General features: G+C 32.6%; 3 protein-coding genes across 11 annotated transcripts in view; 2 read left to right on the forward strand and 1 right to left on the reverse strand.

Moving 5' to 3' along the window:
- The first annotated feature begins 38 nt into the window (after nucleotides 1-38).
- Nucleotides 39-13,000, forward strand: LOC127062275 (centrosomal protein of 135 kDa-like). 6 transcript variants are annotated; one of them, XM_050990178.1, is made up of 22 exons: nucleotides 39-815; nucleotides 1,173-1,473; nucleotides 1,543-1,775; nucleotides 1,851-2,043; nucleotides 2,132-2,295; nucleotides 2,395-2,590; nucleotides 2,654-2,860; nucleotides 2,936-3,102; nucleotides 3,196-3,294; nucleotides 3,399-3,641; nucleotides 3,776-3,871; nucleotides 3,942-4,057; nucleotides 4,214-4,424; nucleotides 4,511-4,626; nucleotides 6,141-6,320; nucleotides 10,981-11,260; nucleotides 11,358-11,555; nucleotides 11,643-11,819; nucleotides 11,912-12,114; nucleotides 12,194-12,325; nucleotides 12,698-12,804; nucleotides 12,905-13,000. In XM_050990178.1, the coding sequence occupies exons 1-22, from the start codon at nucleotides 585-587 to the stop codon at nucleotides 12,979-12,981; spliced, it is 3,927 nt and encodes a 1,308-aa protein (XP_050846135.1). In that variant the 5' UTR covers nucleotides 39-584; the 3' UTR covers nucleotides 12,982-13,000. The 6 variants fall into 6 exon arrangements, with proteins under 6 accessions (XP_050846135.1, XP_050846134.1, XP_050846136.1 ...); XM_050990177.1 differs by having other exon boundaries at nucleotides 41-815; nucleotides 2,129-2,295; XM_050990179.1 differs by having other exon boundaries at nucleotides 41-815; nucleotides 2,129-2,295; nucleotides 6,150-6,320.
- Nucleotides 13,001-13,007: 7 nt separating this feature from the next.
- LOC127062279 (SUN domain-containing protein 2-like) lies at nucleotides 13,008-15,559 on the forward strand. Its single transcript, XM_050990193.1, has 2 exons — nucleotides 13,008-13,497; nucleotides 13,603-15,559. Exons 1-2 carry the CDS (start codon nucleotides 13,008-13,010, stop codon nucleotides 15,045-15,047), a joined length of 1,935 nt encoding a protein of 644 aa, XP_050846150.1. The 3' UTR covers nucleotides 15,048-15,559.
- Nucleotides 15,560-15,664: 105 nt separating this feature from the next.
- The window catches only part of LOC127062274 (AT-rich interactive domain-containing protein 2-like), a 28,441-nt gene continuing 16,238 nt past the window's right edge, over nucleotides 15,665-27,867 (reverse strand). Inside the window, exons 5-17 of one of the 4 annotated variants that reach the window (XM_050990173.1) lie at nucleotides 26,509-26,978; nucleotides 25,888-26,402; nucleotides 25,384-25,775; nucleotides 25,065-25,284; nucleotides 24,577-24,961; nucleotides 23,530-23,826; nucleotides 22,527-22,733; nucleotides 20,290-22,463; nucleotides 20,058-20,217; nucleotides 19,748-19,906; nucleotides 19,334-19,414; nucleotides 18,292-18,383; nucleotides 15,665-18,185 (exon numbers count right to left, since the gene is read on the reverse strand). In XM_050990173.1, the coding sequence (XP_050846130.1) occupies nucleotides 18,065-18,185; nucleotides 18,292-18,383; nucleotides 19,334-19,414; nucleotides 19,748-19,906; nucleotides 20,058-20,217; nucleotides 20,290-22,463; nucleotides 22,527-22,733; nucleotides 23,530-23,826; nucleotides 24,577-24,961; nucleotides 25,065-25,284; nucleotides 25,384-25,775; nucleotides 25,888-26,402; nucleotides 26,509-26,978 (5,273 nt within the window). In that variant the 3' untranslated portion in view covers nucleotides 15,665-18,064. The remainder of the gene's footprint in view (nucleotides 18,186-18,291; nucleotides 18,384-19,333; nucleotides 19,415-19,747; nucleotides 19,907-20,057; nucleotides 20,218-20,289; nucleotides 22,464-22,526; nucleotides 22,734-23,529; nucleotides 23,827-24,576; nucleotides 24,962-25,064; nucleotides 25,285-25,383; nucleotides 25,776-25,887; nucleotides 26,403-26,508; nucleotides 26,979-27,867) is intronic. The other 3 variants (XM_050990174.1, XM_050990176.1, XM_050990175.1) reach the window with 3 other exon arrangements.

The following is a 27,867-nucleotide window of genomic DNA, read 5'->3' on the forward strand; positions in this document are numbered from 1 at the left end:
AAAAAAAAAAAAATTGTATTTACCTAATTACCTATATTTCTCGGAGAAAAGTTCAATTTTAGTATAACTTGTTAGAAGGTTGGCTGCACTTTTAAATGTTTTTGCTATAAACGGTAGTCGTATACTGGAATTCTTGCCTTTAGTGACGATATGTGCAATTATTGATATATGTAGTATATGTAGAAAAATATATTATATATGTGTAATAAGAAAAAAATTCGTGTTTTTGACAAATAATAAAATCATACATATATACGTATATATATATATATATACATATTGATTATCACTAATGTTGCATCGCGTCGAAAGATGTAATAAAAATGTTGGTGGCAGACGATATTTGTTTAAAAAAGTGTTTTCATTTTAAATTATAAATTTCATGGTAGTGTTTATGTGAATATATATCAGCATATTTCATGTGATTTAATTTCTCGTTATTCCATGATGGTTAGAATAAGCATATTGACTGATAACAGATGTCAATATATTCTTTATTGTAAACTGTATATATATTATTGAATTTTATAATTTATCATCTTGGTGGAAGTACTACATTATAACATGAAAACAAATAACAATCAATGAATAATTTAATTAGCTACATTCGTAAATTGTTTTTTAAAATGAGTTCTGACGAAGAATATAATATAGCAGCTAGATATAGAACGGTTAGAAAACGTTTGGATAGTCTGGGTTATCAGCAAGCACTATCTTTGGATGCTCTTCCTTTAATAGAGCGTTTATTGGCTGATCTTATTCAAACTACAGAAAGTTTAAAACATTTTAAAACTGTTGCACAAGAGAATATTGAAGTACGTAAAAGAATGTACAATATATATATTTTGATTCGATTTACTTGGTCGTTTATAAAACATTTTACTTTTATAAAGTATGTTGTTATCTAACAGTAATACAGTTGCAAGAAAATAGTTATTTATTATACATATATACAGCATATAATTAAAAAAATCCAATAAAAATTTTGATTAAATAAGAAGTTTACTGAAGTTTACCAAACAATTGATAGATAAGGAAATATTCATCATACTCAAAGTTAGTCACAGATGTCAAAATTAATTCACTTGCTTTTTATATATGGGCAAGAAATTATCTCGTGATTATAATTGAAAGATTAATAATTTATTATTTCTTTTTCAAATTATGTATAGGCATGTACACAACTGCAATTGATAGTTGATCCATATAAATGTGACAATGCAAGATTAGTTCAGGAATGTAATCAACTTCATTTGGATCTGATAGAAACAGAGGAAGCATATCAAAAACAAATCAAGGATTTGAAGAAACAAGTATACAAATTAGAGTGTGAATGTAATGATCTACAATTAGCTTCTTCTAGAAATTTGCAAAAAATTAAGGATCTTGAAACTGAATCAGCTAAAAAATCGAAGAAGATATTAGATCTCCAAGGGAAATGCTTAAAACCAATTATAAGCAATATAGGAATTGGTAAAATGTTTTTGATCATTTATCATTAGACTCAAGAATATTTTTGATCTATGTTAAATAAATTTGTAGGTAACAAAAAGCGCCCTTGTTATCCACTTAGAAGACCAGTTATAGAAGCTGAACCGTTACCAAAAACAGGAAGTAGTAACAGTACATTACCAAGTACTCATGCTGTAGAGCCAAAAATATTAGACTTATTGAGCATGGCAGATCATAGAATGAGTTGTTTAAGTCATGAAGTAACAAAACTTAAAGGAGAATTGTCGTTGCAAACTGATAATGTGTACACATTACAAAATCAGGTATATGAAAAATATTCAATCTATTTAATAGATAAATTTCTTTTTTATTTACAATTTAAATATACAATATTGTAGTTAACAACAAAAGAAAAAGAGATAATGAGACTGAAAAAAATGTTAGAGGGTGGTCGGCCATATAATGCTGTTGCCAAAGATTGTCTTTGCAAAAAAGTTGATAAGATGCATATTGCATCCCATGATATTGATGAAAATAATGATTTAAAGATTCTTTTACAAAGTAAACAGGAGCTAGAGCAACAGTTAAAAGGTAAAAACATAGTTTTAAACATGTTCTTTGTATATAATACAATGTGTATATACAAATTTTGTGTACAAAACATTACATTTATCAGAAGCTGTAAATAAACAACATGAAGCTATGTCCCAAGCTATGAAACTTGCAGAGCGAAATGAAGAATTAGAAAAAGAATTAAGAGATATAGATCATATTGCTTTATCAGTAGAAGCTGATTGTAATTCTGCAGTTAAGGAAAATAATAGAAGAGTATATAGACTTCAAGTATATATGATATATTATCTTTTACAATGAAATATAAATTATATTATTTACTATTGAATTACATAGATTTTATTTTATATTTTTCATTCAACATTTTAGGAAAAGTTAGAAGATGTAATGGAGCAGGTTCATGTATTAGAAAGTGAATTAGCAGTGAAGCGTAGAGAAGTACAAGAATTAACAGCAGATCTTGAAGCATGTAAGCTTGAAAAACGTAACATTCAAAGAACATTAGAATCTACTTTAGAAGAAAAGAAAAAAATTACAAACAAAATAAATCAATTAACGATAATAGGTATGTCTTTGTGATTTATGATACTAATTTTTATAACCACCATAAATGAAACTAATGTTTTAGAAAAAAGTTTAAATGATGAAATAGAAAGATTATCTAAAGAAAATGAATGTCAAAAACAAGATATTATACAATTACAATATACTAATAAAGTATTGAAAGAGCAATTAGGTACAGAAGTTGCTTGTGGAGACGATTTAAAACAAGTAAGAGAAAAAGGAGAAAAAAATGATCAAAACAGGGGAAAAAAAAGTATGGGAAATAGAACAGGTAATGTACATTATAACGTGATTTAATATGATTAAATTTGCAAATATTTATGTATTTAAATTTTCGTTTTTATAGATGCAGAAGATAGGGAGTGTTCATCATCTTTGCAAGAAATAAATATTGGCAGAGAAGAATATAAGAGTATATATAAAGAAGGCGAAGTTAATAAGCTTGTTAATAATGATAGAACATCTGATAATATGCGAAAATTAATTATTGAAAAGGATCTACAAATAGACAATGTAAGTATAAATATTATTATGTAGTTTAGAAGTATCACATGTGTGTATATTTAATGTATTTCAATTGTTAATCATGAAATACATGAATTTTAGCTACAACAAAATATGAAACAATTAGAAAACGAACGAGATTATTACAGAAATGAATGCAATTGCTTGAAGCAAAAAGATGAAAATTCTAACAAGGATAATGTAAGACTTGTTTTTTGGAATTTTTTCATTTATAAAAATGTTAGATAAATATTTATATAAAAATTATTTAAATAAAATTCTTTTATCTGTTCATACAAAAATAGGTTGAATTGTGGACACGGTCTTATGAATTAAGATGTCAACTTAATGAAAAAGAAAAAATAATTTTTGAATTACAAAAAGAAAAAAATGATTTGTATCATGAAAAAAAAGAGTTAGAAGCTTATAAAAATCAACAAAAAAAATCTTTCACACCTTCTGGATCTTGCAAATTATATAAACCAGTTAGCACTTATGCACAGCTATCTTCAATATTACCACATGATATACATATTGAAACTACAAAAGTAAGTAAATATCAATTAAGATAATTTTCCAAGAAATATTACTCCATTAGAAATATTTAACGGTATAAATATATACGTATTGTTGGTTTGTATAGAGTATACAATTCTATAAAGTATACAAATCTCTTTTGTAGGTAATGTTGGATTCTTTGGAGCGTGAAAGGGATACAGCTAGAGCAGATGTTCAACGTTTGATAGAAGAGCGTGATGTATTATATGAAAGACTTAAGGTAATTTATTTATTAAGAGTATATTTTTTTTATATAAAATCATATGTTATAATAAGATATTGATTGATAGGGAACACAAAGAGGAACTGTAAATGGATATGAGGATCAATTGGAAGATCTACAAGAAGAATTAAGAAGAACTAAACAAGAATTAACAGCTCAACGTACACAATTTTTTCAGCTTCGGTATTTCATTTATCTGTGATATATAAAACTTATAAATATTTTTAAAGAAAGATAATTTACTTTCTTATATATAATATGTCATATGCTTTTTGCGATTAATTTTTATGTAGAGCGAATGATATTAAAAATTAATAAAATCAAGAATTGATTATTCAGGGCATTGCAGGATCAAACGGATCAAGCACTTGGAGATGTACAAGGTCAATTGACTGAATCAGAGACCGAATTAAATAAGGCGATAGATCGTAACAGAAATATGGAGCAACAGCATTTACAACTTGATGATCAAGTAAAGGAACTGAAACAAGAAATCAATAATCTCCATACGAATATGGCACATTTAGATCGAGAAAAAGATCAATTATTAGTACGTATCATTTCTATAGAATTTAGAATTGATATAGTTTAATAGTATCGTTATAATATTACAATTATTTAAATTTTTACTATTAGATGGTGTTGGATGAAAAGACTGAAAAAATTGTGGCTTTGGAAAGAGAACTGATACATAAAGAGCAACAAGCGAATAGTATGGAACAGCAAATGCGAGATCTACAACATAAAAATGAGTAAGTACATTTTTATATCATACTTTTTATATAAATTGTATTATTGCGAATTATGGCACTTTTATTTTTGGATTAAGCCATAATCTGTATATACTATTAAAATATATGCAATATTTAAAGTATGCATTGATATTTAATAAATTAATTATACAAGAGCTTAAAACTAAATAACATACTAGGCATTGCACATATTACGGTTTATACTATTTACATTGTTAAATATTGTTAAAACTATTTTTTTTTTACAATTTGAGCCTGAGATTTGTTTCACGTTATAGTGAATATTTTGAATTCTTAAGAATTCATCATTTTGATGTTACCATTCAATAGTCTTGCTAATGTTACTGTTGGTGGTTGACATTCACCCAATGACACTACATTACTACTTTTCATTTCACTCGTTTCTAAACTTTCTGTAATTCTTTTATAACCTGGACGGCATTCGCATATAGCCTTTGGTTGTGGTTCTTCATTTACCCACAACTCGTTTTTCGGAATCCTGCGAGCAACCAACCATTCTCCCGCTGTACACGGTCCTTGCGTATATAGTTTATAACATTTTTTATTTATTATCACCATGCCTGGTATATTTTCACAACTACTATCGTTATCATTTTCCATACACTTGTCAGTATTTTTTAAATCATTAATACAACCACACAGTCCGTTGTAACTTATCCCATCAATAGACGGTCGTACATTGTAATCATATGATACGACTTGTCCATTTGGACATGGACCTTTAGTGCCAATTTTATAACACGTATTTTCTTCTGGAAAATATAATCGTCTTCTTTTGCAAGGTATAGGGACACAAGTTGAGCTATTTGTTATCATGTAACCATCTTCACAAGGACCACTTGTATAAAGTCTATAACATAATCCATCTTGATACAATATATGATAGTTTTTACATTTACACTTTGCACGAATCATATTTTCTTCTTGATGGGTATCTGTTGTATCAACGATAAACTGATGACCTTTTGGACATGGTCCAATGCTTCCTATAAAACAAATATTATAAAATATTGGTATATTTGTAATAGACATTATTTAAGATTGATTAAGTTACCTAATTGATAACACATTCCACTTGTTTCATAATAATGAGGTAATTTAGCGTGACAACCACATACGCCACCAGGTAGGAACAATTCCCCTGGTTCTGTACATGGACCTTTTGTGTAATGTTCATAACATCCGCCAACACTTCCTGGCCAATAGTATCTTCCTAGTTCACCTGTTATTGAGCAGGAACATGTCGCTATTCCGTCTTCTCCTATAATTAAAAGTTCTCCTCGTGGACATGGACCTTTAGTAAGTTTAGGGTAACATTTGCCATCTTTTGGCCAATAAACATCCCCGTTTTTTGAACAAGTTTCTGGTTCTCGACAGATACCCCAACGACGTTTTAAATTGAGACTATATATATAAAAAAAAAGAAAAAAAAACTGTTTATAAAAAAGAATACGAATCTTCCATAGAAATCGAATTTGATTATACTGACCTAGTTTTAGCAGGTGCTTCTGGAACTGGTGCAAAGTATTGTCCCTTCGGACAAGACGCTCTTGTGAATATCGGATAGCAAAGTGCATCTCTGGGAGATTGTGCGGTTCCTGGTGGACATCTGCATTCTGCTATCGTTCCACCACCTCCTGCGGCTGGACCCAATTCCATAGTTTCTGGACAAGGTGCGCCGATCTAGTGGAAAATTTCTTTTAATTTTCTTTTACTGTCTACGAGAGAAGCGAGCGATATTCACTTGAAATATTTTGTAACATTTCCCATCCGGCGGCCAGAATAATAATTGCCATCCACGTGGTTGAAGGGCACAAGGATTGCTTAGTGGATCTGCCCAAGGTGGTGGCATTATTACAGCTTTAACATTAGCTATTGTGAAATACCAAAGAATATTCCACAGGAGATATTTCATCGTGCTGAAAATATATTATCATGAGCGTATCTTGATTATTGGAACTTGACGATCGATATAATAAGTGATAGCAATTTTCTTACACGTAATCGTGATGTAGGATGAAAAAGAAAAGAGTAAGAAGAAATAAAAAACGGAAGAAATGACCGTACTTTCACTGCTTCACTATGGCAATGGCATTGTCCTCGTAAGCAGAGCACAGATAACAATATGCTTACGGAATAAGAATAACATTTCATTCGTTCGTTTAAATGCTTTTTATGTCACGGACAAACACGTACGGACTCTTTTCAAAATACGTACTCAAAAATAGCTTTCATTCGGGCTACAATACATACTATTTTCATTCATAAATGTTTAATTTATTATTCAAGCACGTTTTTGCATGCATGATCTGTGTTATTCCTAACGGAAAGTGATATCTTTCTTCCTGTTTAATTCTTTTTTTTTTTAGTTGTATCAGTATAATGAATTCGGAGAATAGAATAGAATAGATAAGAATGAAGATTCTTTAAAATTCACATATTTAGGTGGCTTTATAAATCATGTTACACAATCATCTAATTACCGGTTACCGTTCATGTTAAGAACTTGAATCTTACATCACAACTTTCACATTCATGGCATTTTGGATCGCAAGATGTTACGATAAAACTACTTTGTTAAGTGAACGAAGAAGAAACGTTAGTGTTCTTTAATTATTGCCTTCGACGTGTTTCACTTTCTTTGATCAATACGAAATTTACTTTATTTCTTAACCCGAATACACTGACATAAGGAAAAAAAAAAGAATAAAAAGAAAAAAAGAAAGATAAGAAATAACAATTGACAGAATTCCCATGGAAACTATATTTCGAATATGTCAGCAAAAAAATATGAAATTATTTAGTCGGACGCACGGAACATCGTGCGAATTGAAAAATGTCTAACGAACATGATTGATGATGAAGTTTCAAGTCCTGATATCGATATACGGTTATTATAACTATGGATCCTTACTACATCATATGTCCGTATTGCTGTTTACCTCGTCAGGATAATGTTCAGTATAGGTACAATATAGTTATATGTGCATATATATATATATAAAAAAAAAGAAGGAAAAAAAGAAAAAAAAATGAATTTTACTATATTAGAAACTCGGTTCTATCGTCGATCTGGATTATTTAAAAAATGTTTTCTGGATTGATCGAATTTCTCTTTCGCTTTTTCATCCGAATTTTTGTTTCTTTAATATACGATTATATAAAGAGATATTCTATAAAACACATTCTCGGTGAACGAGATTATTAGCTAATTTATGTTTTACAAAGCTAATTATAAAAATAACAAAAATAATTAACTTCTAAAAGGAGAATATAAACGAGAATAGAAACTTACATTCGAACGATCATAGCGAAGAATCGATCAAAATAATATGTACGTCACGCATCACAATACAGAGACGCACGAGATTTATCGATTTCTTTGTGATCTGCTGATTAACATTCTGAATTAACAACGAAATGAACGAAGAGAGAGAAGGCGCGGTACTTGCCGACTCGAAGACCGCGTTGAGACTGAAACTCGTGGCTGAATCCGTTGGTGCGTGTACTTCTGTGGCTGTACATGATTACCTAACTCGTTCGCTTTGGAAACAGTATCCATTGGTGAGAGGGTGGATATTTTTCTTCTATACCGTCGTCATCTTGTACGGCGCGTTTCTAAACTGGAAAAACCTTCGATGGAATGCTGAATCAGGATCCGCATTCTGTAGAAGTTTCATTGTTAATCCCATTGCACTCTCAAGATTTTAACATGCTGACTAAATGAATCCATTGTTATATTTTTTTTATGCTTGATTTTACTCTTAATGTGATTCATCACTGCAGTTTTGTGCATGTCAGCAAACAAATTTAATCTAAACATATCTCGACGTATTAACCATTAATTGCATAAAAAAAAAAGAAAACAAATCGACGATGAACGGTGAAAGTGAAAAAAAGAAGGAAATAATTCATTTACAAGATCGTGTGCACAAATTTTTTACTTTTATTGCCTAGTCGAAACTGGCATTTGGATTAAATAACAAGAATGAATTAACCACGAAACATCAAGGACAAATTATGAAAAATAGATCTTTTTCTTTTCTTTCGACTAGAAATGTTAATCTTATATTATGTATACAATTTCGAAATATTACCACATAGGTATTCCCTGAAATCATTCTTACGATTTGTAAAGGAGACGTACTTGAGCTTTCGATTTGAAATGGCCTTGACGCAATTTCAAAGATATTCGATCATTCTTTTTATGGCTTCATTCTATTTGAGGCAACGTTAATAAGAATTTGGAAACACTTTCACGATTCAATAGACGGAAGAAATTAATTCGAACTCGTGGGATTCTCTCTCTTTCTCTGTCTCTCTGTCTCTCTCTCTCTCTCTCTCTCTCTCTCTCTCTCTCTCTCTCTCTCTCTCTCTCTCTCTCTCTCTCTCTCTCTCTCTCTTTCTATATATATATATATATATACATATATATATATATATCTGTCTCTTTTTTTATCTCTCATTCTAAACGGGAAGATTAAAACGGTTCTTTCTCACGCAGCTTCTTCACAGAGACCCTTCTCCGTCAAGTGGATTTTGAAAGAGCGTGCAATGCCCTTTGCTTATAACGGTACGTTGGTGGAAGGAAAGAAAGAAAGATTTCGAAGGGTCTCTTGCTTGATGGTTTTGACATCAAAGAAGACCGTACGTGGAACTCAAATGTTTCTGATCATATCTGGAAATAAGAAAGAGAAAAATGAGCATAGTGTACCGAACAAGTTCAGGCCGATGCACTCTCTGTCAGAAATCATTTATGATGATACCGGATGACTGACTGACTGACTGACTGGCTACTAGCTAGCTAGTTGGCTTGCTTGGTGTGAAAGGCTTCTTCCATCCTGTCTTCGTTTTCGAAGAATACTCTTGCGATCGAACGAGAATGAAAGTACGTTTCCCTCAAGGACAGAAACTAACGGGACGAAGCGGTCTTCTCTAATGACTTTCATTCTTTGTACGAGTCAAGTCGATTAATTATAACTTCCTCCGTCCTTGCGATATCTCATCTTACGCTTGGACAAAATCTTCCGTGAGTTTTAGCTAAACTTCGAATCGATTCTCTTAAAAGCAAACGTAAAAGGCATGAGCTAAAGAGGTCTTGGTAGATCTTTCACGAAACTTCTTAAAATTCAAGATGCGGCTCGTCTCGTGTAAACTGTGAACGTGAACTTGAAGGGGGACCTCTACCGATTTTTCTTCTTTTCCTTTTCTTTTCTTTTCTTTACTTTTTTTCCTCTTATGTCCGTTCTTACATCGAAGATATCGAAGTTTGGAGAACGATTCTTTCGCTCCGAAACAAACTAAGATGATAAAAAAGATATGAGAAATAATTCGGATGAATCACAATTGTATTAATGTGTGAGAATAGAAATGAGAAATTGCGTTATAACTGACTGAAGATTTTATTGCTCCGATTAAATTGTGAAAAAAGGCAAAAACGATTGCATGTGATCTAGCTAGACTTCGGTGGTGTTACCGAAGTAATTTTGAGTCACATTTGCGACGTATTGAATAATTACCGGATATCAAGAAAGTGTTCGTAGAACGTGTATGGTACTTTCCCTCACACATTTTATTATGTTTTTCTATTTTGTATTCTTTTTTTTAATTTTATTGTCACACCATCTAAACTTTCCTTTTAAATATAATTATTTACTATCTTTATTTATAATTTCTTGCCTTTCTTTTACAACAGAAAGAAAGAATACTTTTTGATCGCGTCTACATGTTTCGGATTTAGTTGATACCAGAATTAGAATCACTGTAAAAGTGCAAAACATTTCGACTCGTTTCAAAGAAACGTTTTCACTTTCGCGCGGACAAGATGTGTACGGTTTTAGATAGAATGGACCGAGCAAGGAAGCTGTCAGTGTAACAGTAAGAACGACGAATCAAGAGAAAGTCCTTCGCTCTCGATGAAATTTCTCGCCTCTTTATCTTTTTTAAATCTCGTTGCAATCGTTATGATTATGCAAGACCTAGACACATAATAGAATGAGAATTCGATCGAACGTGAGTCTTGGCACATTGTTTTCTTCTCTTTCTTCTTCTTCTTGTTCTTCATTTTTTAAAATATTCAACTTACTTAGAAATCATTTATGATTTCGTTAAGTGAGTCGATTAAGTCGATTAAGGTGCTTTTCATTCATTAGAATTGATGAAACTGCCCTTGTCCTCTTTCGAGAACGCAATTGTAGTTACGAAAGACAATTACGTGTTTATCATACACGAAGAGGCACGTATTAAAAAAATGTCGTCGTTATTAGATTGTCTTATTGCATTGATTATATCAAATAAAAAATTTGTTTTCGATTTTTTTTTCCTTTTTTACAGAATATGCGTCGATCAGAGCACCGAATATGAACGTCAATTCAGATCTCTGCAGCTAGAAGTGAAAAATGTTCAAAGGCAATTGGAAACTTCCAATACCGATCGTGAAAATGCGATTCAAGAAAATCGTCGCTTGCAGGATGATCTCGCTGCTGTCATGTGCGAAGTTCGAAATCTTCAGCATGAATTAGAGTCTTCTCGTGCGGAGTCTTACGATTTGAAGAGACAGTTACAGACTTATGTTAGTGAAGTACGACGAGCCGAAGAGATGCTGAACAGAAAGGTGAAAATTAAAATAGATTCTTTCGTCTCTTTCAAAATTTTCAAAATAAATATAAATTGCTTTTTACAATCATTCTTCGATCGATCTATCTTTACAGGAGAATGAAAGAACCGAGATGTTGAATCACTTTAGAAGTTTGAGTTTGGAAGCCACGGTATTGGAAAATAACAATCATAGTTTGGAATCCGAAGCAGCAGAGGCAAGAGGAGCTCTTCAAACAGCGAAAGATCGTTTGATAGATTTAGAACGACAGTTAGTAGATAAGGATTGTTTGATAAGGGGCTATGAAACACAGGTATACGCATTTTACATCATGCATTGATCCGAAGACATATTCTAGGATTGTTCCTTTGTGCGAGAATGAGGTTTCTTTCTTATTTAGATAAGCGAATTAACGCAAAACGTCGCTAGCATGGAAACGCAGTTACGCCAGCAAACGGAACAGAGACAAAGAGCAGAAGCTGATTTGAGTGCGGTAAGGGACTTGTGTATCAAAATGGATCAACAAAAGGATTTACTTATGCAACAACTCGAAGATAAAGATGTAACGAAAACCCAGGTGAAAATATTTCTTTTGCAATAACATTGATATAACGAAATTCATTTTTTATATGCTCTCATTAAATTTTGTAATATTATATGTTTGTGTAGTATGAAACGCAATTGGTAAGATTAAGGACTGAGCAGGATGTTATTCAAGATCAAACGGATAGAGATCGTGCAACGATCGAGCGTTTAGAAGCTTTGCTGGATCAAGCAAGACAAGAATCTATAAAAGTTCAAACGACTAATCAAGAATTACAAAATGAAATGTCGAGACTTAAACAGAAAATATCCGAGCTTCAAACGACATTGTAAGAATTATTCGCTTTATAGATCAAGACGTTCAATTAATTTTAAATGTAATTAAGTACGTATTTATTCATAATATAGATCTGCCGAGTCGCTTGAACTCAGACAGTATCAAAATCAAGCTGCAGAGTACAGTAAACAAATCAGCGAGCTTCGCAGACAAGTCACAAATGAGAGATTTGATCGAGCTAGAAAAGAAGAAGAAAATCGCAGGTATTTAATTTACTATTTTATATTATAATAAAAGACAAAATCTTTCCTATTTGGGATGAGATTTTAAATAATTATAAATTATTATAATCAATTATAATGTTAATGCTGCACAAAATTTAATGCATGAAATAAGAATTGTGATTTTAATCGACAAATTGATTTAAAATCCATTTGGCAAAGTTGATAGGTAGAGAAAAGTAATACGTGCATGTTTGAGATAAATAATGTTAAGAAAAATATTTAATTTCATATGTACTTATTTTTTTTTTATTTCCTTTTTTTACAGATCATTAAATTCTACGCCAGATAGTTTTAATGTAGATTTAAATGTGGTTATATAAAAAATAAAATTTAATATATATTCGTTGATAGATATTTGAATCAAGAAAAAATCAAGGAAAATAATGATATAACGTGTAAGGCATGCGCATTAGAAGCGGTATCACCAGGAATTTCGAATAAAGAACACATGAAATCTGGTATTTGCAATTACTCAGAAAATATTAATACATTGGTATTTAACAGTTGGGTATGAAAATTAGGTATTGATATATGAAACTCAAATTTTATTGCATCTAGATCATGGGAATGAATTCACAGCTATTCAAGTAAGTTTCTTTGAGAAGACTTTGCCCAATGAGGTGGTAAACATATAAAGTGCAAATACAGCGTAATTTTTTGAATGTGCGTAATAAAATCACATGGTTCTTATTTAAAGCAGGAACTAGTCGCTACATCTACATCTAATTCTCTCACGAAAAAAAGTTATTCTATTTCTTGTTGTATAAACACTTCCTCAGAAGATAAAGTGCACGATCAAGCAATGATTATAGATTTATCAGATCAAGAGAGTATGCCATCTCAATTATTAATGCTCTCTCTTTCCCAGCTTTGTGACAATGATCATAATAGTTATATTACATCGCATGCAGGCAATCAGTACATGGAAATTCATCATAATCAATCGATAATATCAGATACTATTAAATGTCAATGTTTGAATAAATTAAAAATACCAGAATGGATTTTATCTTGTACAAATGGTAATATGAAAAAATCTAAAAATTCTACAGTTAATATACATGATAAGACCAATAAGGACACTATTAACGATACAATTCAAGATATATATGTTAGAAATGGAACAAAACGATTGGGTGATAGCGATAATGGTAATAACTTGTATCAGAAAAAAAATCGTCCTTTAGATGTAGATTGTAAGGAACATTCAAAATTTAATTTTTATACTGATGCAAAAATAATATCATCTGATATAGAAGATGTCCTCTCAAATAAGGAAATTAAACAAATACATTTAGACAAACCAAATGAACTCGAAGATGTATGCAGGAATACCGATTACACATGTATGAATGGTACTATCATGAAATCAGTTGAAAAGGATACGGAAATGTATAAAATAAATTCGCAAAATGCTCAGAAGACAAATAACGATTTATCGGACAATGAATCGTACCAGAAAGAAAAAGACATAGAGCTTGATGATCATGTATCTACTGATATAGGGCCAAGTGATGATTTACAGAATAATACGGAGTCTTGTGATACCATAATAATAGCTTTTTCCAAACCAAAATTTAAACAAGTTTTATCAGAAATCAAGGAACATATAAGAAGTTTAGAAAAACAAATACAAAGTATAAATAATATAATAGACAATATAACAGTTTTATCGGAACAAAAAGGCCATTTACCTTCGGAAAAAGAAAACTTCACAATATTTTGTGAAAAAAGATACACATATCCAAATGAATCGCAAACAGATGAATTCGTCGATATAAATAACAATGAAGAACAAATAATAGATAAAAATATGGAAGAATCTAATATGTGTAAATGTCTGCAAAAATGTGCATTTTCCACATCAGCTTTAACAGGAAAATTTTCCATCTGTCAAGAGCGAATTGCTACATCTATAGACGAGGAATTATTAAAAAATGATGATACCGTCGATCCAGAGCAACGTTCAGTGGTCGAAAAAATTTCATCATATGCAGAAGAAGAAGAAGAAGAAAAAGAAGAAGAAAAAGAAGAAGAAGAAGAAGAGCTTTCCACTACAGAAATAATAACAGATATAACAAATCACAAACTTGACAAATCACAACAGAATAACGGATCACAAATTGATACAAAAACTGCACCTCATACGAACCACGAAATAGAGCAAATACCTCTTTCTCATTCACATGACAAAAATATGTCGGACCTTAAGACAGATGAAGTGAAATCATCCGTTGAATCGAAAACTAAACATAATCATTATGATCAGGCGGATTGTAACACTGCCACTTCATATCATTCCACAAGGAAGACTGCAGTATCTAATCATGATACAATTTACGGCTTATATTTAGAAACAACTTATACACAATCGTCCAATTTTCAAATTGTTGCTGCTACGTCGATATCGTCTTCGAAATTAAATTCGAATACTACGGAAAGCAATGATCTCCCTAAATCGGAAAAATCCACATCGAGAAAAATTGTCGACAAAAGCAAAGTTTCTCCTGCTACATTAGATATTTCTACAACGATAGACGATCTAAACCCATCTATTTCTATTCAATGTATAACAATTAATTTGTCAAACTGCCAAGTTCATCCACAAACTACAAAAATAAAAGATACGAGTGTACGGAATATTCACGAGAAAGTGACAAAAAATAAAAAGAATAAAAAATTTAAATTAAGAAAAAGTTAAGATTTGCTTGCATCAAGTATAATAAATACATAAACGCCTTTTGCTTTATAAAGATATCGTATAAAGCTACATTATTTCTTATTATAACTAATCGATCAGCAATATAGAAAGTATAATTATTATAAATATAAAATTAAATAACTCGTCTCACACAATTCCTATCGCGTGAATTTATAAGTAAGATGTCTATTAAGCGTTATATAGATTCACAGGTGATTCATTTCCAGAATAATAGAAAATAATATAATCTTCAAACTAAACAAAATAATACAGACTTCAACATTCCACTTCAAAGTAATGGTAAAAAAACCGTCCAATCTTACTATTCTCTTAATCACAAATTCTAATGATGTTATAAAGTAACAAAATATATCTCCATGATGCAAGCGTGGCTAATACTCAACGAAGAAAAATGATTTATAGTGTTCATAGATTATAAGAACTATCTTTAACATAATTATTATTGTAAACTGAACTGATATTAAAATAAATGCCATTATGTTCAACGATAACAGTCATTAGTTTAAATGCTTTAGCTTTTTCCATACGCTTTGAAAAATATATCATTGATATTTAAATTTATCCATATTATTTATATACTGACAGAAAACTAACAATAAATTAAATGCTTCTTATTTATTCTTTCCACAGAGTCATTTTCCATCGACATTATATACATTTCGCACATGGGAAAAGTAGGTAATTTACTAGATTTTTGAAATTTAAAAAATTAACACAAAGCACATGAAAAATATACGATATAATTATTGTATTTAAATTTTTTTTTAATAGTATATATTGCCTAACTGGCAATGTGGCAATATGATCATCAGGATATTCATTATCACTCGGCTATCAATATCTTTCGCTCGGTAGTACTAATACGCTATTAACACATCCGTACGATATAATGGCAGAATGAATATCAAAGACATTCATTCATTTCCTTTTATATTTTTCATCGTACTTATTTATTACATGAACCTTTCATTCTTTTACACAGTTGTTTATTTATGATCTTCAATGATCGTACCAAATGATGAATGTGTAAACTAGATAATTACAAATAATAAAAATAAAAAGCCTCTCATTAAGATTTTCATCCTCCTAAACGGTCAGCTATTAAACTTGTTTTTATATATATATATATATATTTATGTATAAAATACATAATAGAGGCTCACATAGGGTCCATTATTATAGTTTATATTTTTAATTATTCTTAATCAGCGTTTTTATAATACCGATCCAGCATTTGTAGCTGTTGCTGAACCTGATGAGTAATTACAAAAATCCATCTTTTGCAACTTCTACGTTTTGTCATAATCTATTATAATACAATATTTTTACTTCGCTCTTTTAAACGCTTAACCTTACAACTTTAAGAAATTTACACAGACGCTGTAACATCATGAATGAAATACAAGTATTATGTACAGGTATGTATATTATATATATATATAGTTGAATATGATTAGCTTAATTTATACGCAATGTTACTGGTGTCTCGGGATACTTGAGAAACAATATGTAAATGCAATCTATGTGAAGTTGTAAGATGTTCAATAATATAAAACTTTTAAAACATTTGAAAAAAAAAAGACACCTTTTACATAAATTATATTTAATGCACCAAAGAACCAAGTTAGAGTAAATTTGTTACCATCATTAGATTTCTGAGACCGATGGAAATTATCTTTTATGGCATTATTTTTACATTCTACGTAATATAAAATTTTTAGAAATACAATATTTTATGTGAAAATCAATTATGTAAAATTCTCTAAAAAAAAAAAAAACTTTGTCATTATGCATCGTAATTAAACAAACAACTATTACATCTATTAAAGATTAGTAAATTTTGCATAATCTAGTGAAAACGAATCAAAGATATGATAAACATTTATATACATTGTGCATGGAACTTTGATATCTTATAATTACTCCGCTGAAGCTGTCAGATTAAAAAATAAAAATACAATCGTATCGCGTTAAAAAAAGAAAAAGAAGGGACTGACAAGATTATAATAAGTAGCACGACATTTTTAGGCCCTATGTTGTATGTATAAAGTATATGATTCTTTTATAGATCTACATAGAAAACTTAATCGATTAATCATATTGTTGCACAATTTGTATAAATAATTTAATGAAGAATTACATCGTTACAAAAATTTGCTAATGACAAAGTTGCAAAAAAGTTGAATTTTTGGAGTGTTATGATTTGTAAAATAAATATTAAAAAAAAATGTCAGATGTATCAGACGATTTGAATATGCAGAAAATGCTGAAGATAAAGTTGATTTAAAGTAGATATTCAAATTCTGCAATGATATGAATTATTCTGTTGTGATAAATTCGCTAATATGCTGTGATTCCTTACTAACTTTTGACTATAAGATTACTCAAAAGTAAAACAAAGAGAGACAATAATGTAGCCATTTAACTGCAAGATGTGTGCAATTATAAGCAAATAATAAATTCCTAAGAGAAACATATCTGATAAAAAGATTTTTTACATTCTAGGTTCTTGGTGGCTTATGAAAAAACATACAATAATATTAATTAATAATTGTATAATATTGATTACAATTAACTATAACGTCCATAAAGTATTTTCTTCGCCGTTTTTGTACACGTTTACTAAAAACATTCGTCGCTTCTTGTTGAGAAAATAAATATTAATATTAAATCTGAAATATTATTTCGTTCATTATCACTGTTCTGCATCACTTCAACTACTGTCTTTGTTTCATGTCACTAGTTACAGTTTGTATTGTGGTCTAAATTGGCAAACTGACTTGCCTAGTAAGTTTATAGGCCTCTTTATATATGGAACATCGCTATGTCTTCTTTCAGTTTCTTTTCAGATTTTATACACAAAGACACAATCCAAAATTTCTCAAAAATCCATACTACCTTATAACTCCACTGTTTACCTTTGCCAGCTGAATTTGAAATAACCAAGTCAATCGCTCCTCGGAAAGTTTAAGAGCTTAGAGGCCTGCATCAAGAGGTCACCTATGACTACTACTGCTCTGATCATTCATATCGTATAAAACTTGTGCGATCGTCCTTGATGATTCAACATTACTTAATGCCACACCTGCCAAATGAGGTTCATATGCTCTAAGATGCCTGAAAAAAGAGAGAGAGAGAAAAAAAAAAGAGAGAATATTTTCTTTATTATCATTTTCAAAGAAGTTCTTTCTATATAAAACAACATTAGTAAGAGAAATTTTACCTTCTACCATGTGTTGAGTATATGACTAGGTTTCTGAGAATAAGAGCTGCCGTGAGGCGAATACTTTTGGTCACTGGACCTTCGTTGTCATCCTGTAAAGAAAAGTATTTGAACTCTAATTATAATTCTATAAAAATTCTATTCAACATGTAAAAGATTTAGAACAATGAAGCACACTGTATTATATAGTGCTAAAATATATGTTGCACACATTTCTTCTAAAACTAAAAGGTTTATTAAAACTAATATAATAACAGTAAATCAAATAGTCCTTCTTATCCTTTTACTATACTAAAGTAATATTATATAAAAACATGCAATATTTTATATTTCAGCACCATATATCGTTAAACATATTACAATGCTATTACAGTATATTTGAACGCAACATTAGTTATTGCCATGCTTTATTACAACACAATGATTATATTAATTTATATCATTATTAGCTTTTACATTGTATACATTTTCCTATGATAATCAATCGATGCCAATATAATAACAATACACACTATACTCATGACGGACAACTATATTTGAAGGAATGATCGATTTTTAATGTCTCTGATCATTCCTTAATAAAATTAAAGTTTCGTATATCTCTAAGAACAGTATAGCCTTGATAAACAATTGACATTACAGTGTATTAACACCGTAACAAAATAAAATTGAGATTTTAATAAACTTTTATAATTGTTCTATTTAATAAATTTCAAAATGTCACTTCCCCCCCTAAAACAAAACTTTAATAATATAAGCAACTGCAATGATTGAAAATGCGTATGTACCAAAATTGTGCCAGCACCTAACAGAAGATGAACGGAATCACTTCGAAATAAATAAACAATTACAATAATTCTAGCTACGAAATGAAAACGAAATAAAAACCATGCGTATATACTCTGGATGGTAAACATTAAGGAATATAAATCAAAATGGTGCGAAAACAAAGAAGATAAAGCACACGTATGTAATACGAGCAGCACACGAGAGCTGTGGCTGTATTATGGCTCCAATCTTCCAATCTTGTACACGTTTTTACCTGTTCTGGTGGAGGGTTTTGCCCAGGTCTGGGAGAAGAAGAGCTTGAAGTGGCTGCAGCGGGCTTGGTTGGCCTCTGCTGCTTTGCCAGTAGAACAAGAAACTTAGTTAAGTTTATAGTCAAAAAAGTTTATAGATTTGAAGATTTGTGGATTTTAAAAGCACTTCTTAAAGTGGAGTTATAATTAAGAAATAAATCCTAAAAGAATATTCCAATCTCCATATCTGTTCTATCCTATCGAACTGCATATTAATTCGCATTATACGAAATTATCGCATATAACGGAACATAATTTCCGAGGAATGAAAAGTTCTACTAGTGTCTACGCTATTATCGTAAACGCAGAGAGAACTATGTCGGTATATAAACTACGTTAAATATGTTAGGAGATATATTTGTAATTTTGCAGCTTACCATCAATTCCTTAGGATTCACGAATTCCAAAGCATGTCTTTTAATGGCATGGAATGCTGCATTCGGTGCATATCCAGGGTGATGAGGCGTTGGGGGAGTGGACGTAGATACTTCAGTTTTTCCAGTCACTGTTAATTGTTTTCTTCTAAGAGTCATTGCCTGAGAAAATTTTTACAAATAATTTTCGAGAATTGTAGATGTATTAAATTTATAAAATCGTATGTATAACAATTATATGATATATATATATATATATATATATATATATATATATATATAATTATAAGAATGATATGATCAATTGACTTACATCAGAATTACAGTGCCTATCGAATAAATGCGTCATTAAAGAGAATCGACGTCTCTTTAAAGCATCGCAACTGCCCCATAAGCACAATATTTCTTCTCCGCCAGTTGGACAATGAATTTCACACACATGAAGAAAAACTTCATGGGGAGTTTTAAATTGCCTATAGGAATACGTAAAGTTATTTTAAAATGAAAGTATATATGAAATAATTGAAATAGGAAAAGTAAATTACCTTAGACAACCTCGCCATTCACACAGATATGCGTTAGGATCAATTTTAATAGTAATAGTTTTATTCTCAGATGGAAGTTGACTCGTAGAAGGTTTCGATTCTGGCTCTGTTGAAGTCGAAGAACTTACAGTTTTTATAGCCTTTATTGTTGGTTTAACTGAATGTCCATGTGTCGCTGCTGCTTGGTGAGGCGTAGTTGGTCTTGTAGGTGGTGGAGTCGAAGCAGGAGTTGGTGTTACGACCCTCGATGGTACACTAGCAGACACTGGATTCTGTTGAGCCATCGCAGGTATCGTAACAGTTACAGTATTTGGATTAGTTTGTGCTACAGAACTATTAACTATTATGGAAGTCTGTGGAATTGTGGCTGACGTAGGTACCAACGGAGGAGGAATATTTCCAAGAGCTGGACTTTGTAAAATAGGACGTGGAACTTGAGTTACAACAACTTGTTGTCCTTGAGGTGTAACAGCTACCATTTTTTGTGGTGTTGGTTGAGGCGCAGCTTGTGGCTGTAAAATTATAATAGTTTTTGTGCCAGTGCCTTGTTGTTGGGTTGTTTGAGCAACGAGAACTGTCTGTGCTTGCCCTTGTACTAAAGCTGTTTGTGGTTGAGCCAACACATAGTTTTGTCCAGGAACACCACCAGATACGACATATTGCAACTGCCCTCCCGCACTTTGTTGTAACAAAACTTGTGGCTGTGTTTGCGCTTGTCTTCCTTTAACGGACGTAGCAGGAATTATAACTTGATTATTTGATTGAATCGTTTGCTGAACAACTATTTGTCGTGGAGTCGCTACTATCAACTGTTGTTGATGCTGCTGTTGATGCTGCTGTTGATGTTGCTGATGATGTTGCTGTGACTGTTGATGCTGATGCTGATGATGATGATGTTGTTGTTGTTGTTGTTGTTGTTGTTGCTGTTGTTGTTGCTGCTGCTGCTGTTGTTGCTGCTGCTGCTGCTGCTGCTGCTGCTGCTGCTGCTGTTGTTGCTGCTGCTGCTGCTGTTGTGGTTGTTGTTGTTGCTGATGTTGCTGTGGTTGTGGTTGTTGTTGTTGTTGTTGTTGTTGCTGCTGCTGTTGTTGTGGTTGTTGCTGATGTTGCTGTTGCTGTGATTGTGGTTGTTGTTGTTGTTGCTGTTGCTGTTGCTGTTGCTGTTGCTGTTGCTGCTGCTGCTGCTGCTGCTGCTGTTGCTGCAGCTTCTGCTGCTGTTGCTGTTGGTGTTGTTGCTGACTAATTTGTCTAATAAATATGCGAGGCGTTTGTTTCACGATTGAAGAAGGTTCTTCCTTGTTAACGTTCACTTGTTCATCAAGATCAGTTTCATCTTCTATGCAATCAGCAGCAAGAGCTGCATAAAGATTTGCAGCAGTAGACGAAACTGTTGCTTTTTCACTGTCTTTGTCATCTTCTTGTTCTTCCGATTTTATACTGGATACAGTAGATTCAGCGGTTGTTGAATCAACAGCAGGATCAGGTGACGTAGTGCCATTAGAATATTTTGGTTTCTTTGCATCCATCTCATCAGATTCACTAGCTGCTCTTTTTATTCCTCTAGGAGCTTCAATTAACGTATCTTCGGATACTTCTGTCTGCATTGTATTACTTTCTGTTATATCATTTTTTATTTTAATATCAGTCGGAGATTCTTTTAATACCTTTTTAATATGATTTTCAACCAAATCCATTCCTTTTTCGTTGATTGAATTCTTTCCAAGAACTCCATTTAAAATAGGCTCTTTATCTACCTTTCTTTCCAATAAATCGGCCAACATCATACTTTGCAACGGTTTTTCCTTCGAACTTATGCTAGATGAATCTTTGGATGATCCATCATCTTGAATATTAATATCTATGTTAGTTGGTACACCATTTAAAAGTATTCCTTCAAAACTCGTTAAAGAATTATCTTCTTCAGCACCAACACCGGAAAAATCTCTACTACCACCTATGCCACTACTAGAAGCCAAAGAATTGTTCGTTGAATCAGAATCTTCAGCAATCGAAGTACACATACTTCGCTGGTTGGACTTGTTTGTACCAATTGTGGTGGAGATCGGTGGTTGACAAACCTTTACAATCGAGGATATGTGATTCTCAGTTGAATTCAAAATTACTGTAGTTGATGTTACGATTTGGTTGAGACTTTCATTTACATCATTTACTTCAGTCTGAAATATATTATTTATATAAATTCAGCCTCAGATATCTATTATAATAAAGTCTCCTCTTACCTTCTCACAATTGTTAGTCAAAACATATTTAGCTCCATTAAGTCTCTGTATTTTTTTGGCAGGAATAGCTGTAATCACTGGTTTTTGTTTAGAGTTCACAGAAGCTTTAGGAAGTATTGTTGCTGGGGTAGCTGCAGGAGCTGCGGGTTGTATCACGCCTGTTAACTGTTGTTGCAGTAACCTTTGCTGCTGTTGACGTTGTGCAACCTATTAAAATACAATCAATATTAAAAAGAAATACTTGTCGTTTATTTTTCTTTTTCTTTCTTTCTTTTTTTTACCGAATTGTACAGCCCTACTTAATTTATCTTCGATCGCTATAATATATTTAGTTTCATATTCAAATTTCATATCCGTTTATGTGGTCGCTTTAAATTTATAATTATCTCAATTTTCACATCATGCTATTGTTAGTATTCTGCTTATAACTGTCTCGGTTTACTAGGCACAAACTCACTCTGTTAAAGATCATTAATAACCTACTTATTTCATATTTATCAAGGATAGGATAGGACTTTTTGGATCGAGATTACATTTCCAAAAAAGTAACAAATTTACGTCACGATAAGAAAAATCAGCACAACACACAACACTACATCATATACTCATTCACTAATAAAACAAAAGGAAAAGAAAAAACTGTGATTAAATACATACTTTTGCATCATTTACCTATTTTTTCTATAATAAAGAAAATCATGTACTTTTGTTTTATGATTTTTATAATACTTAGAGATTATTACGACATCTAATATCATTTCTACAACATCTGTAATATAAAATTAGAGAAATTGTCAAATAATAAACTGAAAATTAATGAAACAATACTATAGAAATACTGTCAACAAATTATTCTCAACACATTTACTTTATAAATATATAAAAAAACACTTAAATAAGTATGCACATTACTCAATTAGACACAATTTGATAAAAAGTACAATGTGTAATAATTTTTAAAGTTCTATAAATACTACTTTGTCGTGTTAATGTACAATTATACCTGGTTGCTTGTTATTAGCTGGTTGGCACTGATGCTGGATGCGATGCTAGTGGTAGTGTTTGTTACACAGGCAGTAAGGGTAGACACACAAGTTGCAGCAGCACTGGACATGCAGTCACTGCTGGCTGTTACCTTGGTAGCCAAAAGGCTTTTTATTATAGAACTGGATGTAGTACTACTTCGGTTATCTTCTTTTGTTACTACTTGGACAGATTGGGAGTGTTGCTGCTGCTGCTGTTGATTTTGGGATCCACTGGCCAGCAATGCTTGACTCAGATGGGGGTGAGATACTGATACCTAATTGACAGTAGTCATATACAATTCTCACCACTTCGACAATGCTCAAATATAAAGTTTAAAATAGATAAATTGAATACATGCTGAGAGAACGAATGAAGTAAATATTTATGTAGAAAACATGATATTTGAATTACATAGAAGACAAAAAAAGTATTATTTCATAAAAGTATCATTTATGCTTGATATAAAGTACCATACCATTCTTTGATAACCATTCCATTTTTTGGTAATTCATAACATTGAAACAGTATTGAAAAGATATTGAAATAGAATGTAATCTAGTTAGATTATTATGTTTTGTAAATGGCAAAGAAGTTGATGAGAAATTCTGCTGTCTATTTTAACGGTGTTAATTTTAGCATAGCTCTACGAAATAATTAATATAATAGAGAGAAGGTTTTTAGTTCTGCGTTACCTTATTATTAAGAACAGTCTACTATGCAACACAGTTTCTGTTTTCTAACACACCACGACATACGCGCGCGTGCGCGCGCGCACACACAAGGAGAAACACAGAGCAATTTCCATATCTACTAATATTACTGATATATACATATGTGTATATATAGACACATAATTTTGCATCGTTCCAGAAAAGCATGCGATATAATATATTGTACCATAATTAGGAAGGAATTCTAGCATATGTTATAAGAAGCCCACACGTATAGCATCATGAAACTACGACCAAAATGTGAGAACCAAGGTCATGAACGAATGGCATACAGATCTAGGACTTGGACCCACCTGACTTTTAGAATCAACCTTGGTGACTGGATTTTGGGATTGATTTGACGTACTGGAAGAAGGTGGTTTTGGGGGGGCAGACAACTGGGCTTTTAGAATGGGAGATGCAGGGGCTGGAGTTCTGTGAACTCCAGATGCGGGATTGTCTAGGGCCGTGCTATCGGGAGCAGGACTTATATTCTTGATTGTACGCTGTTGTACGGGAAGCACCTTTACTGGAGTTGTGTTGACCGCTGGTATCGGAGCTGTATTAGTCGCAATTACAGTTTGGCTCGGATAAGTTACTTGGCCTGGTGTAGCCCGTACACGGATTCCTTCGTAATACTGAGTACCAGTTGATTCTCCTTTGAGTGGATTTGGACCAATAGTTCCCCCGAACACTGACCTACATTTGTAATTTCGATTTTAATAGGATTTCAAATGCTTTTAAAGGTATTCATTTAACATTAAGATAAGTATTCATTTAATTTCTTCAAATCTAGATATACCTAACGCATCTGGGAAAATGAAGTGGCGCGATTACTCCTCTCCTGCCGATCTTCGTACAACACCCGAGATATTTTTTGTAAAGTTCCTCTTGTTCTATACGTATGCCTGGTGCAAGCTCAAAGGTAGCTCTTAACCATCCTAAAGCGAATTGCTCGTTCTCCTGAATGATTTGTTGATGCGCGTGTTGTTGTTGAAGCGCATTAGCTGTCTCTACTGCTTCTACAGAGAAAAAAGAAACAACAAACAAAAACAGAGGAGTGAAATTCGATGTAAAATAAAGTCCACCATTGATCGTGGATTATACATGCTCGTACATACTGTGCGTTGTAGATTTGCTCGAAGACGCAGGTGTATTAGGTCTAGAAGATGCTGGACTAACTGGAGCCGACGTAGCGGTAATCGTAGCTGGAGTAGCTGGCACGGGTGATGATGTTGCTGACGCAACCGGAGTAGTGGCAGCAGCAGCAACAGGAGTATTCTGAGACGTATTCGAAGGTGTGGGTATAGTAGATACAGTTTCTACCACTCTCATCAAAATGCAAGCTTTTGGACCATAACTCTGTGCTTCGACGGTGACAAGCGCGACCAATGTATCGATAGCTCCACGTACCCGCGCGACACTAGTACACGGTCTTTCGCCCAACGACGTTAAAGCGTACAAACACTCCAAAGTATAAACTAAAAGAGCTATATCACTTAGAGCTAAAAACCTAAAATGAAAGAAAAGGAAAAAAGAATTATGCCGCGTTCAGTTCTCAACGACAACGACATATGATAACGATAACATACATACGATCTATGACAAAGAATTAGAAAACTTACCTGCAAATAAGTTCATACACGCTATCTTCCAAACCAAACGTAACGATTTCCTCGTTACTATCCTGTTGACTGATCTTATTAAGCACCTCCAAACAGGATATAACGATAAATCTGTCTTGCGACTCGATACCTTTTGCCACGCAAGACAGAACAACGTCTGTTATCCTTTCGCCAGCTTCTTTTAAAACGATTTCGTTTGCTATATTTCCTAGTATATCGAAACCAAGTTGATGCAAGTTACTCCATCTTGCTCTTATACATAACAATACGAATCTCAAAAAACATCGATTCCTGCTTAGCACCGCGGCATTCTCCGGAGTGAAACTGAGATTTCGTAAGATAGACGCTATCTGTAACACGCGTTGACCGTACGGATCCTGCGTGCCTAACGTTCTACCGACGCAAAACAAGTCTTTATCCTCTTCTTCAAACTTTATCGAATTTTGATTCTGATCTTTAAAATTCTCATCTTGATGAGAACCAATAGGATCTAGACGTGAACAGTCCGGAAGCACCTGAAACGTTACGACGAAATATCGTTATTATTTTATTGTCCTTATAAATATTTATTTTACCCACATCTTTGTTAATCCGAAGAAAGAAAGAAATCTATTGTTTTACCCCATCCACATCCATCGACGTGACCGTTTCCTCGTTGTCTTGGACCGTTACCGTCACTTTATTTTGCTTCTCTTTCTCTAACGTTTTCCGCCTGGAGAACGTGTGTAAGCTCGTCGATGGCTTCTTCATAAAGGTTTTCTCGTTCGTAAGGTCTATCACGTCTTGCGAATCGAGTACGTCCGACCAAAACGAATTGATAGAATAGTTCCTCACACGAGAATAAACCTCGATGAAAAGTTGTCGCGTACCAGGCGAATCGAAAACGCCAGCGTGCGCAAGCAGGATGTTCACCAAACGTGGATACTTATCGAGACGTAACGTATGTTTCCCTTCGTTTGACAAAAGCGTGCAAACATTGATCGCGAAGTCTTGTTCGTTTGGAAGAGGCGAAAGAAGCGACAATGCCAATTTGTCGTAGTTGGATGGTTTGTAAAGATCGGACGAAAGACCATTGTAATCGCGAAGAGATTCTGAAAGGAAAAATCATCCGCTGATATTAAATTTTGCTCGATAAAATCCATATGCTAGTTTACATATATGTATACAAACTAATACCATTAACGGAGATTAATAATACCACTAATAGAAATCTCAACGAGCACCACCACAAGTTTGCCTTGGATATCGAAGAAATAAGAAGGTCGAACGTATAAATACGTTAGAGTCATACCAAAAGTCTCATTACGATGCAATAAAAGATAAATTGTACGATGCATTGTAAAAGATATTCAGCGGCTATATATTCAAAGTTGATACGTATCGCGTATCGATAAGATTCCGTTGGAAGAAATAACGAATGTTCTATGCCACAAAATAGGGAAGAACGATTATGCAGACGTCTATTGCTAAAAAGCCTTTGTTTGTACCTAGTACGAAAATTTATTCGCTATATAGAGACCGCACAACGCTTCCTAAGTAAAACAGCTTTACGGTATCGCATCTAGATAGCCCGTCGACGAGAGGTCGCGTTCAATAACCGCAATCGCTTCACGTGCAATGCCTATCAACCACGATCGTTACGCTCGAACTCTCTTACTATCTTGTCCACCAGCTGCCATTAAATATGGTAGCGTAGTAAAGGTATCATTATATCGACTCATAACGACAGGAGTTCCAAACGCCTTCATCGCCAGCATAACGATGTTCTTTGTCCCTATTCAAACGATATCTACAAGATCTTCTTTCCAAAGAGAAAATCAAAGATTGACGATCATACGATTATAATAAATCGAAGCTCGTTGATGTGATAAATTTGAACGTCGCTTGGGCGGTCTGCCAAAATGTTTGGCAGGAGAGGTAGAAGAAATTTCGGAAGACGAGAGATTATGGAGACTTGCGTTAGTCTCTTTTCGATACCAA

The sequence above is a fragment of the Vespula vulgaris genome, chromosome 3 (genome assembly GCF_905475345.1).
Source record: "Vespula vulgaris chromosome 3, iyVesVulg1.1, whole genome shotgun sequence".
Lineage (NCBI taxonomy): Eukaryota > Metazoa > Arthropoda > Insecta > Hymenoptera > Vespidae > Vespula > Vespula vulgaris.